Raw genomic sequence first — 18,011 nt, 5'->3', positions numbered from 1 at the left:
AGGGTAAAATAAACATTGGTTCAAAACTACATCATATAATGTCATCGTATTCACCATCCAGTGCCCAACAAATAAGGGTATCACTTTTTTCATACTTCTATATGCACATGGACTTTTTATTTCTTAAGAGTTGTTGACCCAAGATGATGTATTACATAATCATTTGGCATATGGATCTTTTATTACAATGTCATCTTATGGAGCACTAAACAATGGACAAATAAATTTTAAACTTATTGCCTGCTTATGAATTTGTTTTTTTTTTCAATATTATGAGGAAACTCCTTTTCTGTAAATAAATATTCATTTTTTGTTAGCTGAACTAGGAACAGATACATAGCTTTTTTTTGCAAAGCATCATTTGGCCATACCTACAGATTTCAATGTACTATAGGAAATTTATGATGTTTGAATTTAAGAAAATTCATGTCTAAAAAGTTTATATATTGCCATTCTGAAAAAGGAAAGAAAATATGTATGAACAACATCTCAGACAGCCAAGCATACCTAAAAGAGCAAGTATCTGATTTTCATAAAGAGTGACTTCAAGTGAATTAACTGCACAATGTTTTCCCTCCCTTGTCATATAGACCTTATGCAGATTTCTCACCTGGATGCAACTGGAGAAGAAAATACAAATTTAACTGAGCCAACTATCCTATTCACCTCGACTACATCTTTTATGTCAAAAACATACCGGCCATCAAGCTCTTGTTGCTTCATATCCAAGCTTATTATTGCTTCTATAGCAGGTTCACAAACAACTTGACCGGTCCATCTTTTCTCTATTCCTGGTACTTCATTATGTTGTTTGTCGTCCAATCTTCCAGTATTATTGGCAAAAGTTTTATCCCTTATCCAAAGTATCGTAGTAACCAAAAAGTTCCAAGTATGCCAAACTCCATCCTCTCTAGAAAGAATCTAACCAATCAAAAAAAGAGAGAGAATAATCACGACATCAAAATACAAACCTGACAAGTATCTTCAAGTTAAAGACCAGATATCTCTTCATATTAAAAGTTATTTGACAACCAAGTAGAGATATAATTAAAACATTAAGGTAGTAGGAATATGAAACCCAAATAAAAGAATGGTTTAAAAAACATGACAACAGCATGTTGGCATAATATATAAGAAATAGAACTAGTAACTAAGGTCTCAAATCATGAAAATACCTGCCGCTACACTAGCATAGCACATTGTACACTTGTACGTAACAAGTTTTAAAAAAAAAAAGTCAAAAAAAAGGCTGAAAAAATAAAGAAGGCCACCTGGTGCAGGGCCTGCATCGGGCCATGTACCAGGTGATACCATCCAGTATAGGTTCGATACAGGTGTACCGCCCGATTTCATGTGGTTTAGGTACCAATAACATGTCGGACTAGCAAACACCACCTGTACTGAACCATATTGGGCAATGAAACCAACGATTTCAACAGGCACTCAAGCGCTCACCTAGGCGCTCGGGTGAGGTGAGGCGAGGCCCGAGCGCCTCGCTTCATGTCCAAGTGGTGCGCTTCAAAGAGGCCGCCTAGGCGCTCGCCCGAAGCGCCTGGCGCCTAGGCTCGGGCAAGCACCCGGGTTAAACCAAACAGCCTCGGTGCTTTAGTTGGTTCAATCGAAGCAACTAAAGCACCGATATCAGCCTCCCAGCATCCCTCTCGCGACTTCTCCAACCCTAACCCTGCTTGCGATTCTGCCGCCGACATTTTGTCCCCACTATCGTTGTTCTCTACTGCCACTGCCACTACCACTATCGCTGCTCGTCGCTCCTACTACCGTTGTCGCTGCTCTCAGTCAGCAGCATTGGTCTTACTCTTACGCTGCGCTTTCGCTGCCGCTACCGCTGCTTGCCACTATCGTCGCTCTCGCTGCCACTACCGCTGCTCGCCACTACTATCTTACTATTACTCTTCTCACATCGACTCGATAGTGTACTGTTAACAGTATATTAACGGTATACTGTTAACTATATACTAATAATAGTATTTTTTATTTATTAGATTAATAATATATTACTTTGATTTTAATACTACTAATTTTTATTTATTTAAATTTTTTTTTTTATTTTGAGACCCTTTGTTAATGTGATATTATGATTTTGCAAGATTTTCTTAATTTAATATTATTTTTATTTAAATAATTATATTTATTAATTATATTATATATGTTTATATTTTTGCGTCTCGTTTCGTTCGGGCGAGCGCGTAACGCCTCGAGCATTTTTGGACCTTGGCGCCTAGCGCTTTTTAAATCACTGGATGAAACGAACCTTGCTCACAAAAACTTCACTTTATCTTTAATTAATATGAACATCTTCAATTAATTTTCTTTGTCTTCTAAAATAATGTTTGCACATAGATGAACACGCAAAATAGTAAAGTCCAATTTACATTAAAAAATTAATATGAAATATTTTGCAGGCAGAATATGAGTCAAACAGTTCCAAATATAACAGACAATACCTTATCGAAGTATAGCCCGAGGGAACAATACAGAAACATATCAAGCACCATCATTAGGAGGCACACCAAAAAATTAACTCCAGATGATGCCTATAAATCACAATATTAGGATATGGATCTGATTCCTTGAACCCTTAATTGCAGTTTCAAACTGAAAAAATAATTACCTGCCAAACATTGGTCCAGCGAAGACCAACATGAGCACGCTCATAATCAGCAAAATTCACTGTCCCAAGTGCAAAAGCAGTAGGGGAGAGCAAAGAAGCCATCATCTTCCATACCCTAACATCCGCATTAACATATTCACATCAAATTGAAGGTCTCTATGAAGAAATTCAGAAATGCAATAAAATACTAACAAAGGGACAGCAGGGTCATTGACAGTGTAATAAGGAACGTAGGCACCCAGAAAAGAAAGAGTTCCAACTGCTACAGCTGTCTTTGCACGTGAAAAGAATGCAGAGATAAAAAAAGAAAGCATGACTGCACTTAAACCAAACAGGAAGAAGTATGCAAACACCACTGATTTGTCACTGTATCTGAAAATGCTTCCCATCGTACAAGCTGTTATAATTGCTGATGAAACTGCAAACTGCAGGTAAAAAAGTATAAATTCAAATATTCAACATAATGGAAAGAATAAGAAACAAGAAACAAACCAAAATTAGCATTTTTGTCAACATGTTACTTATTACATGTTATAAATTTACAACATCAAATCTTTGCCAGAAAATAATAGAAAAGGAAACACACACAAAATATGGTGAAAAGCAAAAGAGAGATTCGAAGCTTCTATCCTGTGCTCTAAATTAAACAAAAGACAATGAAAAAGTGATAATATCGATCAAGAAAGAATCAAAAATAAAGCAAAAGATACAACCAAGTGTATATGAGTGGACTAACAAAAGATGGGAGGAACCTCACAGAGAATCTATGAATTTCTATCTAAGCTTCCAATGTAATCAATTACTACATGTTATCTTCTTCGGTATATTTTATGGTTGTAACTCTTCATTGTGTCAACATGAAGAAATTATAAGTATCTATTAAAAAAAGTACTCTGCAGGTAACAGAACCAACATGCAAACTTTGGCTACGTTCACAGAAAAGGATATGATAGTTATGACCAAGGATTGAAATTTCGTACCGTACCAAAGTTTCGAGCTTCACTCAGTATGGTACGGTACTGTGTACCGGGCGGTACACCAAATTTAGGCGTAAAATCCTCCGAAAATAACTAAAAATAAAAAAAAAGTTAGGATAGGGTTTTTAAGTTAGAAATAAATATAGGTATAGTATAAGTGGTCGCGTTATTGATGTGAGATGGATCCAGAAAAAGGGGGGTTCCTGTTATAATTCAGAAATGATTCGTGTATATATTTCATAGAAACTTGAAATCAAAGTAGGTGATAAAGTAGCTGGAAGACATGGGAATAAGGGTATCATTTCAAAAATTTTGCCTAGACAAGATATGCCCTATTTGCAAGATGGAACACCTGTTGATATGGTCTTCAACCCATTAGGAGTACCATCACGAATGAATGTGGGACAGATATTTGAATGCTCACTCAGGTTAGCGGGGGATCTGCTAAAGAGACATTATAGAATAGCACCTTTTGATGAGAGACATGAGCAAGAGGCTTCGAGAAAACTAGTGTTTTCCGAATTATATGAAGCCAGTAAGCAAACAAAAAATCCATGGGTATTTGAACCCGAATATCCGGGAAAAAGCAGAATATTTGATGGAAGAACAGGAAATCCTTTTGAACAACCTGTTCTAATAGGAAAGTCCTATATTTTAAAATTAATTCATCAAGTTGATGATAAAATCCATGGACGTTCTAGTGGACATTACGCACTTGTTACACAACAACCCCTTAGAGGAAGGGCGAAGCAAGGGGGACAACGAGTAGGGGAAATGGAAGTTTGGGCTCTAGAGGGATTTGGTGTTGCTCATATTTTACAAGAGATGCTTACTTATAAATCTGATCATATTAGAGCTCGTCAAGAAGTACTTGGTGCTACGATCATTGGAGGAAGAGTATCTAACCCAGAAGATGCTCTAGAATCTTTTCGATTGCTCGTTCGAGAACTACGATCTTTAGCTCTAGAACTGAATCATTTCCTTGTATTTGAGAAGAACTTCCAGATTAATAGGAAGGAAGCTTGATCTGAATGGATCAGAATTTCTATTCTATGATTGACCGGTATAAACATCAACAACTTCGAATTGGACTAGTTTCTCCTCAACAAATAAAGGCTTGGGCCAACAAAATTTTACCTAATGGAGAGATAGTTGGAGAGGTGACAAAGCCCTCTACGTTTCATTATAAGACCAATAAACCAGAAAAAGATGGATTGTTTTGTGAAAGAATCTCTAGGCCCATAAAAAGTGTAATTTGTGCTTGTGGAAATTATCGAGTGATTGGAGCTGAAAAAGAAGACCCGAAATTTTGTGAACAATGCGGGGTTGAATTTGTTGATTCTCGGATACGAAGATATCAAATGGGATGCATCAAACTCGCATGTCCAGTGACTCATGTGTGGTATTTGAAACGTCTTCCTAGTTATATCGCGAATCTTTTAGATAAACCCCTTAAGGAATTAGAAGGCCTAGTATACTGCGATGTGTGATTTGATCAAAATTTTCGTTTTACAGATTCGGACTGAGAAACTGTCATCCCATTAAATCCAATTGGGGTACCCCCGGCTCTGACATGTGTTTTGGGAGAAGTAAAAGTAACACGAAACTCAGAAATATAGGTGTATTCAATACTTCCAAATGCAAGGGGAATTGATCCATGGTCGATTCCGTATAAATAGGAATTGCTAGTTATACCTCGTGAAAAAACACTTTTTTGTGGAATCAGCTATTATATTTCTTTATAGAGAGATTCCGTTTAAGCAAGCAAATATAGCATGGTTACAGAAGTCTATCTATCGCATATATGCTTTAAGGGGCATCATGGGATAACCATCGAGGTGAGTAGGGACCTAAAGGATCGAATAGAACGATATATAGACAAGTAAAAATCCCTTACGAGTCCCAAAGTATTCTTTTAAGGGGATTCATCATTTGACGGGAAGTAGACTACTCAAAAATCCTACATTTTTATTTTGTCATAAGTAATTCGGAAAATAAAAGTAAAAAAAGAAGAATGAATCATTGGTCCTTAGTGGGAACTTGAGTAAGGAGTAGTTCTTTGTTTGTAGGGTTTTTCGAACAAACTTTTAAAATAAGAAAGAATCCCCATTACAGATTGCTCTTCTGTAAATATTGAAATATTTACAAAAAAATCATTTGAATTGTCAATTCATAAATCGTTGCTTTGTAAAGTTTAGGAGTGTAAATGTGAGAAAAAATGAGTTTGTGATAGTTTAAGAGAGTGTGAGAATGAAATAGAGGAGAAGATGAGTTTAAAAACCCATGAGAAAGGGCTCCAACGGTCAAAATGACCGTTGGAGCACTGCTACAGATCGGTAACGGTCGAAATCGAACATTACCAAGCTATGCCGGGCAATTTTGATTGTTACCATCCGATATACCCTCGTATCGTTCGATACAAGGTGGTATTGAGCGTTCTGCCCGGTAGCGGGCGGTCTGCGTACTTGTATGATGTCGGACCGATACGTACCACCCATACCGGGCGGGTATTATTCGAAATTAAAAACCCTACTTATGACCATGGTTTGAAATTTAAAATACTAGTCCGATCATGCTTGGTATGTCATTTTTCTATTTTTTTTCAGTAATATCGAGCAGTATAGGTCAGTATACCACATGCATGATCAGTATCTCATCCATGGGAAAATTAACGAACTTCACAGATCTTTTTTGAAGCTTATGTGTTGGTGTGAACTGTCCAAGCACTTCCATGCAAAGATTATGTTCATAGTTCATTTTCACAAAGGGCAGGACATCTATCCATCTTTGATGTGTAACATATACCATGCATATGTTAAATTTGACACATCTATAATATTAACAACAAGAGACTTAGTGGTGCTTTCCAGTAGACAAATACTATCCAAACTCAAATTTAAAACTTCTAATACCACTTGTGTTATTAGCAATTTCAGTTATGTTTTCTGATTAAAGTTGTACAGGCTTTAGGTTACTTTTCCTAATAGTCTACTATTTTAACAAGAGCAATCACCCTATTAACCTAATAGTCTATTATTTTAACAAGAACAATCACCCTTTTTTTTTGTTAGATATAAAGTTGCTGAGAGCAAAATTAAATAAACGTGTTCACTCAAATTTCTATCCTCATCTCTATTTACAGCCCTTGAATCTCAAAATGATTCATAAAGGATTCTGATTCCAAAAGAAGACTTAATCTGACATGGAAAAACACAAGTATTGTTCAACTATTTGAGAAACAAAAATAGTCTTCAGAAAAAAGAACCCTAATCAGAGCCGTAATTGATTTTATCTCATTATATACCAAATCAGCACTCAGTTGTGCCATTTCCATATGTACATGGTCATTTCCATATAAAATCATACCACTTTTCACTAGTTACAAGACCTTCTATGTGTTTTTCTACCATACAAGATTTTCACTTATCTTCCTTTCTCATATGCTATTTTTTATTTCTGCTGTCCAAATTTGCAGCAATAGTATACTTATCTTTTCAGCTTGGATCAATCCAATCAATCACGTTGGCCAATATTAAGTGGTGAGATCTACAAACAACCAGATCCCAACAGTGTCATGTGCTGATCATGACATCATCACTGCATATTAAGGCATTTCCCATCAATATTGTTCCATGAAATAGCAAAGCTCAGAAGAAAACATGGAATTTTAAAATTCAATCAAAGTATCAAGACAAGGTTGAAAGTTTCCCAATTGTCATACCATTTTAAAAGAGACCATCTTTCTGTCAGAAGAAGGCAGCGCAAAATATCCTATTTTATGATGAATGAAATAGTTGTTCCTAAGTGAAGAAAATAGATGGCCAAACAACTTTATTGTAGGACTGGACCAGTATAAATATTACTTAACTTACAATTGTTTCCCAAATTTTGTGACTTGACAGAAGAACAAAGTGGAAGGCATCCGCATACTCCAGCCCCTGCTCATCTCAACTGAGTTCAGAATTTTGAGAAAGAAAAGAACACAATGCCTACATGATATGAGGGCATTACGTCATACGTATGCCTTTTCCAACACATGCTTTGTTTTTCTCTTCTTTTTTCTTTCCTTTGTGACCAGAACCCATACACTTGCACATTCTTTTACCATTCATATTGTGCCAACTGACAACCAGCATGGTGGGTGTCACTCTATTCTATACTTAGATCAACGAGCTAAAGTTGGCACCCAATCCCAAGCCAAGGTACTATCATTAGACAAGAGAAGGATTCAAGATTGGTCTCCTCCTTATGGGTACTTCTCTTCGAGGAAGAGATGCCTCCAAGAGAACAAGAGATGGAGAGGAATATAACAACAATTATCGGGAAAAAGAAAGTTAACAATCATCATCATAGATCCATGATCCCACTTCTAAGTCCAGTTACAGGCACTATTAAGCTGCAAGTACCCTCAAAAGCAACGTAGGCAATACCGAATGATACCGCCTGGTACGGGCGGTATGTACCGGTTCGACGGCATACCGGTACGCGGACCGCCCGGGAGGAACGAAAAATAATAATAAAATTATATATATATATATTAGAAAAAGGCGACGTTCAGCGACTCGGTATACCGAACGGTATACCGCTCGGTATACAGTTTCGTATCGTACCGAGCAAACGTCAAAACTCTGGTACGAAATTGCAGATCTTGCTCAAAAGCACTATGTATATTTGTCCTGGCCATCCTGTCCAAGACACCCATTTTCTGTGATGCATCCTTCCATGAATTAGAACTCAAACGAAACACCAATGTCATTCATTAAAGTCTAGTCAGATGGTGTCGACACAAAACTTGGAATGCCACATAATCAGGACAATTCGGCAGGAAGAAGCCTCTGGCGAGGTCAGACCTAACTTTTAGTATCAAGCCTGATTTACCATCCAAGACTGATCTGATTTTGGCTGATTTGTCAGCCATATCGCCAGATCAGTTAAAATTGGCCAGATTTGCCCAAACTCAACTAAACATTGCCAATTTTGTCCAACTATAGCCCATTCGTTGCCATAAAAGAGAAAAGGAGGGGAGTGGAAGGACGGTAAGAAAGGGGGAAACCAAAATGTTGAAAAAAGAAAAGTAAGGTTCGTAATTTCGTTTCGTACCGGTGTTTCGAGCTTTGCTCGATACGGTACGGTACGGTACAAGCATACCGAGCAATACGCTAGGGTGTACCGCTTGATATATATATATATATATATATATAAAGGAGGTGTACGTTGCCTCGGCAACGTCGCCTCCTTTTCTTCTCCTCATCGCATCAGATGACAAGACTAGTCTTCTCCTCATATGTGGCGTTCGGTGAAGGTGTCGAAGGCCGCCTCTGGCCTTGGATGAAGAATGCGTCGAATGCCGCAGGCGTCTTCAGCCTTCGGTGAAGAAGGCGATGAAAAAGAAGCTAAGCCGCCGCCTCTCAATTACCTTCTGGATCGGGATCGTCGCGGGAGGGCGACGTCAAATCGAAAAGCATCGAGGTTCTCCCGATTCTCCCTCTTCTTCACCCTCTTCTTCAAGCACCTTCTCCCTCTTCTCCCTCGACGCTTCTTCTTCCTTCGCCGCAGCCAGGCTAATACCGCCCGGCAGCATGTGGTCCGCGTACCGATCTGCTGGCGGTTCAAATTTGTTGGCGGTATCATTCGAAATTAAAATCCTTGAAGAAAAGAACTCTGACTATGACTATGAAACAAAGGAGGAGACAAAACCACTAGAATGTTTGATATTCACTATAAGCATCAGATTTGTTGTATGGCATCATTACTGCAGTGTTGTCCATTCATTGCTAGGAAGTACAAAGGAAATAATATTAAAGGACATACAGGGAAGACAAAGAGTAGTTTTTAATCTCTTACAAAAATAGGATGTCATCACAGAGACAAACTATGAAGAGGACTTGTCCCAAATCCTATAAGCACTATCTATAAATGATTTTTTTCTTTCCTTTGTCGTTACTTTGCCTATACTTCACCTGTATGGTGATTAGAGAAGCATCAAGGCCACCCATTGTCAATCAATTAGCTACAGGTGAATAAGTTTTTACCTTTTTGTAAGATATAATTACTATAACAACATCTTTCTATGATATACTATGATTTATTTTGTATTAATATGTCTATATTATAATGAATTATTCTCCATAACTTGTATCATCCTCATTGCAATATAGTCAAAAGCAAGATTTGAAATATCGTACCGTACTGGCTTTTCGACATTCGCTCAGTATAGTACGGTACAATACAGTATATACCGCTCAGTATATATATATATATATATATATAAAAGATTTTTTATATATAAAATATTTTTATAAAAGGCGATGTCGCGTTGCCTTTAAAATATATAGATTTTTTTTTCCCTTCTCTGGGCAACGTCGCCTTTAAAAAATTTTTTTCCCTTCTCCGGGTGACGTCGTCGAGGCGACACGACGTCACCTTTAAAAAAATAAAATAAAATAATATATATATATACTTATACCATCCGGTAACGAGCGGTCCGTATACCGGTCAATTGACGGACCGGTACGTACCGCCCGGTACAGGCGGTATTATTCGAAACTGCATACCTTGGTCAAAAGCAGTAGTCACTTCATGGCGCAAGGTCCCTTATTACTAATAGTGTTAGGTGCTCATCCAAGCAAAGCAAGGTAGTTGCTTCATGAAAATTAATAAAAATATGTTTAAGGCTTAAGATAATCACTAAAACAAGAACTTCAATAAAATCACTAATTTTTAGATTGTTACATACACAAGATGCTCTCCACCATTATCAACAAAAACAGTAATTAAATCAGTTCATATATAAATTACAAAACAAAAGAAATTCAAAAATCTACCAAACCTAAAGCTCTAATGATCATCAAGATTCACTACCTCATCATCGTCGTCCATTCCATTGATTTATATCTCTCAATCTCTTTTATCTATATACCTTCAAACAATTTCCTCCTCTCTGACATCTACTACCCTTAAACTTGATGGTATTCATGTCAATTGTAGAAGGCTTTTTTTATGAATAGTATCTTAACATGAATGGTTGCTTTGCCATTGGTACATTTCAAGATCTCTGACAGCATCAAAGACAGAACAAGAGTTCATTTATATTTGATAGTTTGAATGTTAAAACAATAGAATAAATGTCAAACACATAACAATCACCTGTACTGAATATGTAATAAACCAAGAAAGGTAAAATATTTTATCTTCAAGTCCCATCATGTACAGACCTTCTTTAATTTTCTGTTCCTGGAAAATAATATAACCAAAAGAATCAATTCCAAACAAACAGAAAAATAATTTATCATCCTCAGAAAAATGATACCAAACACATGTTGTTCAGCTTACCTTCTCAAACACAAAGTAGCTGATTAAACGAGAAATTGGATACAGAAATCCCAAAAGATACCTATTTCACCCAACAAAAACACTCAAATGTAAGAAAAAGGAATCATGAGAAAATGGTTTCCTTTTAGTATATCAAGTGATCTGCAGTCCTTGGAAGGCTACAAAATTATAAGCCCATGTTGAACAATATTGACTAGCTAAAAGTCACAGAACAAGGAATAAGACTTCCAGAAAACAATTTGACAACAAAAAGATCTTGGAAGATGACAAAAATGTAAGTCCATGTCATACAATATTGACTAGTCTGATTACAATAAACAAGGAATGAAACATCAACCACAATCCAATTCACCAATAGCAACATCTTGGAACAAATCATTGCGCCAGTGTCCTTTAGATCATGGAATAAGCTAATTACAAAATAAAAGCAGAATTAAGACAAGAAATGGTACTTACCTATTTAATATTACTTGGTGACTTACCTATAGTCCTAGCCACATTATTAATATGTGAATTATTCAATTATTAAACTAGTCATTAAAAAGACTGAGTCCTAGCAAATTATAGTGGTCATAAAAAGAGATAATTTCACACCATAAGTCAGCTCTAGGTTCATTAATCAAAATACTGGCACCAAATTCTCATTGCAAATTATTTGGAAGAGTGTGTTATACGGGTAATACATGTAGCATAGCTTTATCTTCACTCTTAGACATAATGCAGGTCTAGATTTGGATTCCAATTTTCTAGTTCTTAAACTAAACATGTGAAAAAGTGGTCATTTAAACTTCAGTCATGACAAATTTCTTTCCTGGTCTGGATTCAGTCTCTACTCCGCTCATCGATCAAATAATTAACTTATTCTTAAGGTGACATGTGAAAAAGAGATCTTAAGTTTGAGGATGACATGAAGGTGGTGTCGATATGATTTCCACCATAAACTGATTAATTTCAGTGACAAACCAAATGCTTTAGGTTCTTCCATTAGGAATTACTCCTAATGAGTGGTATTCCCCTTCAATAGAAGTAGAAACCTCCAAAGAGAGTTTAGATTATGAAAGCAAGGAAAAACTAAGAAAATAGAGCATTTAGCTGCTGGAATCAACTGTAATACAGCCTAAGCGTATGCCAGGAGGCTTACAAAGTTAACAAAACAAGACTTTTAAAAAAAACTGTTTCATCCTTCTAAACATTGTTGCCTAAGCCTTTCACTCCTGGCCAAACAACCCAGTTGCATCTTTGCTCCTGTCTGAAGATAAAAAATTTCTGTGCCACTTTGGTCGAGTTAACGGGAGTGTTGGCTCCTTTCCTATTGTCAATAAGAGCTGCTGACTCAATTTTATCAGGACAAGATCTGAGCCCTGTTAAATTGGTTTAGTTTCCCAAAAGAGGCCACAATTAGGGCCAACCGTGGATTCAGACCAAAATAGGTGCAGAAAGCAGCCCAAGAGGGAAGTGGGTCGAGCGGATAACAGCAGTTGTTGCATCAGAAATTTTCTTCTTAGGTTATAGCACATGATAACTGTTTTATAAAATTTTTGGTCAAAATGACAAACACAAAAAAGATAAACAGAGTTCACAAGAAAGTGGAGGGTAGAGTAGGGATATATATAAAGTAAAGGTACATATGGAGATCAACAGGTTCTGCAGGAAAATATGTAGTTAAAGGCAGTTATTTCTCCATTAGATGAGACTTATGCTTTTTTATCTTAATAGGTAGCATTAACAAATCAAGTTTATATCTCTACATGAACGCAAGACACCTTATTTTTATTATTCATTATTCCAATCTCTTAGCACCTAAAGAGTTTGCAAACCAATTGATTGAAAAGGGTAGCTGTACTTGCTGAACTAATTAAATAATGCAACTAATCCATCAGAGAGCAGTCCGAGTATTTTCTCAAGTGAATATTTTCTGTATTGGCCAAAGTTTCTCAAGCCAAAGTTTCTCAACACCAAAGTTTCTTGAAAAGTGACTTGCTGTATTGGCCAAAGTTTCTCAAGCCAATATTGAAAAGTTTCTCAAGTCACTTCTGTATTGAAAAGTGACTTGCTGTATTGGCCAAAGTTTCTCAAGCCAATATTTTCTCAACACCATCCAAACGCAGTCCGAGTAAAAGACAGGTTCACTTTTAACTTAATCAAATGTTAGGGCATCAATCGATATCCTCTTTCCAATTTAGAACCCAATGCTCTTTGAACTTGGCCACAAGCCACAGCTCCTGCTGTCAGCAGAAGCAGAGGAGAGCAAGCAACTAGTTCTTTTGTTTTAATTTTTGCCCATGATTTGATATTCCAGAGGCATTCATTTTTCTTTTTCATTTTATATTTCAGTTCAGGCAGCACCCTCACCACGCCAAGTGACACAGCATTCCAAACATGCTATTCCGCGTTCCAACAACCTAGCCGCACCGGGGTGCCACCAAAATTCAGAACCCTAAATGCAACTACTACAGTATGAAAACTATTATATATGCTTTTGTCTTTTACAAAAAATATCTGTTGTACATGTATTGCTCAGTCAGAAAAAGGAATACTAATTTTCTAAAAGATCCCAGTTTAAACAAATAAAAAAATTTAGAAAATGAAAATGATTATTATACAGTAAATTTTATACTCACAATAATCCCATGACAATCTTCACAATTGACTGGAACTCATCATCTGTATATTCTCGAGTTGGAAATGGTACAATTCTGATATTTTCTGGAATAAACTCCGTCCATCTGAAGTTCACATGAGAGCGAGGTCCAATAAAAGGTGATAATGTTTCTGTTACATTTATACTCTCAGACATAACATTAGTTCCATTTAGTTGTGCAAGAAGAATTATCAATGAATCCATCACCTGCTGCAACTGCAAGAACACATATCAAATTAAATCCCAAAATTGAGACAATTGAAATTAATGCACTCAGGTACAACTAAATCTACAAATGTATCTAAATAACTTAGGCAATTCCAATAAAATTCCAGGAATTGATATTATTCATGCAATGCACTATACAATAAAATGAAGAAGTTGAGTCTTCATGACTGAGTATGAGAATTTATGAATCATGATGCAGTTCAATCGTGACACATGGAGAATTGACCAAGATAACCAATAAACCCTGTGGGGTTTGTGAAACATGAATATGTAACAAAAGAGGTTCAGACAAAGTCATAATTAGCATTTACTCTACAGATTATCCTTGTGACATGATAATATCATTACTCCAAGTACATATTTCAATCTTCAAGTCACCACACACAAGAGCGCCACATTTTCAAAGCGTTGTCAACATGAAAAGAAAACAGCAATACCATTTCACTTGCAAATAAAATCAATCAAGAATATAACATTCAGAAAAAGGTCAATCTAACATGCACAAGTTGTTATTGCCTATAGAAAGAAAGGAAGAGGAACTCATACGGTCAGAAATCCACTGAATCCATATTGAAGAATTGGTACAATGTTAACACCAAGCTCGAGGTCGTTGAGATATGGTCCGTTTACATCCATGATGGTTTTAACATTAGGAAAACCTGAGAAAGCCCATGTGTGATTAAGACGTATGCTATAGTCAAATGTTTGAGGACCTTGTGCGTGAAAAACTACTGCTCCTTTGATCTTGGGATTTGATAGGTTCCTGCAAGAACGATGCTAATCTTTCTGAAACAGATATAGAGCTCAAGCCATCTTCCATAAAGATTAAAAAAAATAATATGCATTAAGAAGTAATAACATGTTGATTCTCAAGCAAAGGAACATTAAGAACCGTAGTTCACACTGAATTAAAATGAGGGTCACCAAGTAATGAGTTACAGCCTTACAGGATTCAATTTATAGAAAGAATCATGACTTACCTCACTTGATCATTGACGCCGTACAGTTCTGACCTTATGTAATTTTCCAGGTCAGCTTCATTCTTGTAAAGTCTGCCAACCATCTATTAATAAAAAGCAAAAATGCCTGTTATACTTAATTTAAAGCTAACATTGTAGATAATGATTAAAAAAAAAAGTGATAGACAGCCAAAAATGTTTATTTTTGTATTATTATTTTTTTCCATTTAGCTCAAGAACAAAAAGAAATGGCATGAAGAACACTAGACTGAATGTCTATTACACCAAGAATTGCGTAAATATTGCATGACAAATTAAATATAAATATACTGAAAAAAAGACAAAATTAACTTTGGGTTCAATAATTATTTCTAAGAAATAATACATTCCTCCAAGAATCAACCTTCCCATCTTCGGGTTCAACATTTTGTGCAAAACAACCTTTTCAGGAAGTTTAACCAAAGAAAAGGGCTTTGAGTCAACATTATTCTCTAAACATCAGGACCTTAAGATTTTGCAAAGAGAAGAATTAATCTGGAGAAAGCATGGAGCTCTCAATATTGAAAATACCCCAAGAATATTTCAAAGGGGAAAGGCTGCATTTTTTTGGATGTTGATGCGACTAGGCGAAACCATGAAGCATCAAAGTTTCTGTTGAGCGGAAAGCCACTACACGCAATCTTGATTCTATGAAAATTACTTAGGATAACTTGTTGTGGGCTCGGAAGGTTAGAGAAATAGGGTCAATGGCAAATTTTAGGCCTGACTTGTAGCAAAATTTTCCAGAAAGTTGATAAAGTGAACTATGAGGAGATTTACTCATAAAGAAATTTATCATAGAGTTACTTTAAATGGGATTCGCTCTCTCAAATGGTGACTCTAATAAGGATATCTACATTCAACAAGACTATAGCTTCAATATTATCGGAATGCTTTGCAAGATCAATGATGCATTTATTGTTCATAATAAGATTAGACACCTTCTCCTATATTGGAAGCTGCAATATCTTTGATTTTTAAAAATTACTAAAGATCTCAAAGTATAAGCAACAGCTATTCTTGTGTCTTGTGATCTCTATGGACGAGAATTAGTCATTATAAGTTCAAAAATCCTTCCTGGCTTACACTCTCAAGTTGCTTGATTTTTAGCTTAAAAAGGAATTGCCACTGTGGATGGCTTTAGAGGTTAGATGCCACAGCAGATACACTCAGTTTTCTTGTATTTGAAGAGAGACAAAGAGCAAGTTCTAGTTCTCCGGCTGTGAATCTCCAGCAACAAATAACTGTTTCTTGCTCATCTGCCTTTAATTTTCCTACAATATATTTTACGGGGTCTCGGTCCTTGGCAGTTCCATGCCCATTATGAAGGCACATTCAAATCCGAAAGAAGACATCAAGTTTCTAATACCAAGAGTCCGTAGATACCATGCTATTTCCGTCCGTCATGAATTGGCAGAGTTCACGCGGAACATGTTTCCAGTGCCGTGTGAAACGGACATGAGAAAACAGTAGGAAAGAAGCAAATAATCGCGGCATGGTACCTTTAGGAGCGGAAACTTCGAAGAGAGCACGTCCAGCATCAACCTTGTTTTGTCGGTGTCAGGTGCAAAAGCGAGATGTTCACCGTTCACGAACAACAACTTCAAAATACTGTCAAAACTTGGAGAGATCTCACTTTTTCCCACCTCAACAAGCATGCCCTTTCTAATATACCTGGAACGAAAGAAATCAAGTACATGCAAAAATCAAAACCACAAGCAGCAACCAAAGACGAGTAATTCACGTAAACACTGAAGCGAGGATAGTAGATGGTGGAAAACAGAAGAGAAAGAAGCGGATAGCCTACGCTTGCACGGGGTGAATTTGCGTGTCAGCTCTAGACCTTATTCCGATGAGCATCAACATCACAATCGTTGGCAGCAGAATCTGAAATATCAAACGACACAAAGACAAAACAAATTGTACCTTAAATGGAGAGAGAAAGAGAAATCACCCCGAACCAAATGAAATAATCCTCTTGAGAGTGGGTTTTGATCCGGGAATTGGTATAATAGGTTTGGGACGATTCACAGGTGGTGCTCTGCGACCGAGTACCTCAGCACAGGTGGCGAAAGGGTGGCGGATTTTGAGAAGCCAGTTCTTGCGGAGCACGGCCCTCAGCTGCCGCTGAGACCTCCCCATCTCTCTTTTTGTGTACCACTCCCCTCGACCCTGCCCTCTTTCTGGCCGAAGACTCGAGGTGATATATATCAACGGAGCTCAAGCCAACAGCAAGGACAGAGGAAAAGGGATCGGCGGGCGATCATCGAAGACTGAGAACAGAGTAGGTGTCGAAGGGAACGGATCTTTCGAGACGAGGGAGCTCCGGTTTTGTGGATTCAGGGGACAGACGAGAGGAAAGAGAGAGAGAGAGGTGGGCTGAGCGCCGCCGCTCCTTTTGGGTGCAGGGGATGTGGTGGCCCGCTAATGCTGTGGGGGACCGGCTGGAAAACGGGTTCAGATGCTGCCGTGAGCCGTACGCTATAAGCAAATATTCTCCTATGAGTACCAGACTTCAAAATATAAACAACAATTTACCTAAAAAAGAAAAAAAAAATCACAGCTTTTATTGACCACAACAAAGAGCTTCGAGTTTTTTAAATATCAATGATGATTTCGCAAAGAGAAGCCAATCGACCGGTCGTAGAAGAACGTACATCGACCCATGTCGAATGGATCGTCTCTTCATCTTCCCTAAATGGATCGATTCATGTCACTGTCTCTTGTCATTTAAGAATGCGGAGGTATCCGATGAGCTGAGGTTAACCATCGTACTTAACGATGCAAGACTTGCTTCTGCGCTTGACGATTATTCTTCTTCTCCTCCTCTCGCTCTTCCGATTCTCCGTGCCTCCGTTGAATATTTCTCAGTTAATACCTCTACCTAATTCATCATCATCTCTTTGCCGCATAGGGCCCTAATAAGTCTTACTGGAAATGGTACTACTTTTCCTATAAATAATTTGTATAATTCCTATGTGGGATGTTTATTAAATAATTTTTTGAAAAATATTTTTTTATTATTATTTTTATTTTGTTATTATACATTTATTTTCGTCATCATACATCATCATATAAATTTGTATCCCAAATATGATCACTAGTCCATTATATCATTTAACATTCATCAACAAATGATATAGAAAAGAATAGTTCAAACTTATTTGTTACTGGTCTTTTAGACAAATTTAAATAATCGAAGC

General features: G+C 36.9%; 1 protein-coding gene across 8 annotated transcripts in view; it reads right to left on the bottom strand.

Annotated features, from left to right (window-relative positions):
- Positions 1-17,216, bottom strand: part of LOC103973989 (ABC transporter A family member 1) — a 108,732-nt gene extending 91,516 nt beyond the window's left edge. For 2 of the 8 annotated variants that reach the window (XR_010514709.1, XR_010514710.1), the window contains exons 1-14: positions 16,864-17,216; positions 16,616-16,695; positions 16,311-16,482; positions 14,791-14,873; positions 14,357-14,573; positions 13,563-13,798; positions 10,942-11,002; positions 10,756-10,842; positions 7,482-7,547; positions 2,825-3,057; positions 2,633-2,747; positions 2,466-2,555; positions 698-921; positions 508-620 (exon numbers count right to left, since the gene is read on the bottom strand). Coding sequence is in view for 6 of the 8 variants with exons in the window: in XM_065189765.1 (XP_065045837.1) it covers positions 508-620; positions 698-921; positions 2,466-2,555; positions 2,633-2,747; positions 2,825-3,057; positions 7,482-7,547; positions 10,756-10,842; positions 10,942-11,002; positions 13,563-13,798; positions 14,357-14,573; positions 14,791-14,873; positions 16,311-16,482; positions 16,616-16,695; positions 16,864-16,950 (1,864 nt within the window). In the remaining 2 variants the exon portion in view is untranslated. Of the gene's footprint in view, positions 1-507; positions 621-697; positions 922-2,465; positions 2,556-2,632; positions 2,748-2,824; positions 3,058-7,481; positions 7,548-10,470; positions 10,620-10,755; positions 10,843-10,941; positions 11,003-13,562; positions 13,799-14,356; positions 14,574-14,790; positions 14,874-16,310; positions 16,483-16,615; positions 16,696-16,863 lie in introns of those variants that run through there. The other 6 variants (XM_065189765.1, XM_065189780.1, XM_065189773.1 and 3 more) reach the window with 6 other exon arrangements.
- Between the last annotated feature and the right edge of the window lie 795 nt (positions 17,217-18,011).

This window comes from Musa acuminata, chromosome BXJ1-1 (genome assembly GCF_036884655.1).
Source record: "Musa acuminata AAA Group cultivar baxijiao chromosome BXJ1-1, Cavendish_Baxijiao_AAA, whole genome shotgun sequence".
NCBI lineage: Eukaryota > Viridiplantae > Streptophyta > Magnoliopsida > Zingiberales > Musaceae > Musa > Musa acuminata.
Note: the sequence above shows the minus strand (reverse complement) of the source record. Positions and strands in the feature narration are given on the sequence as shown.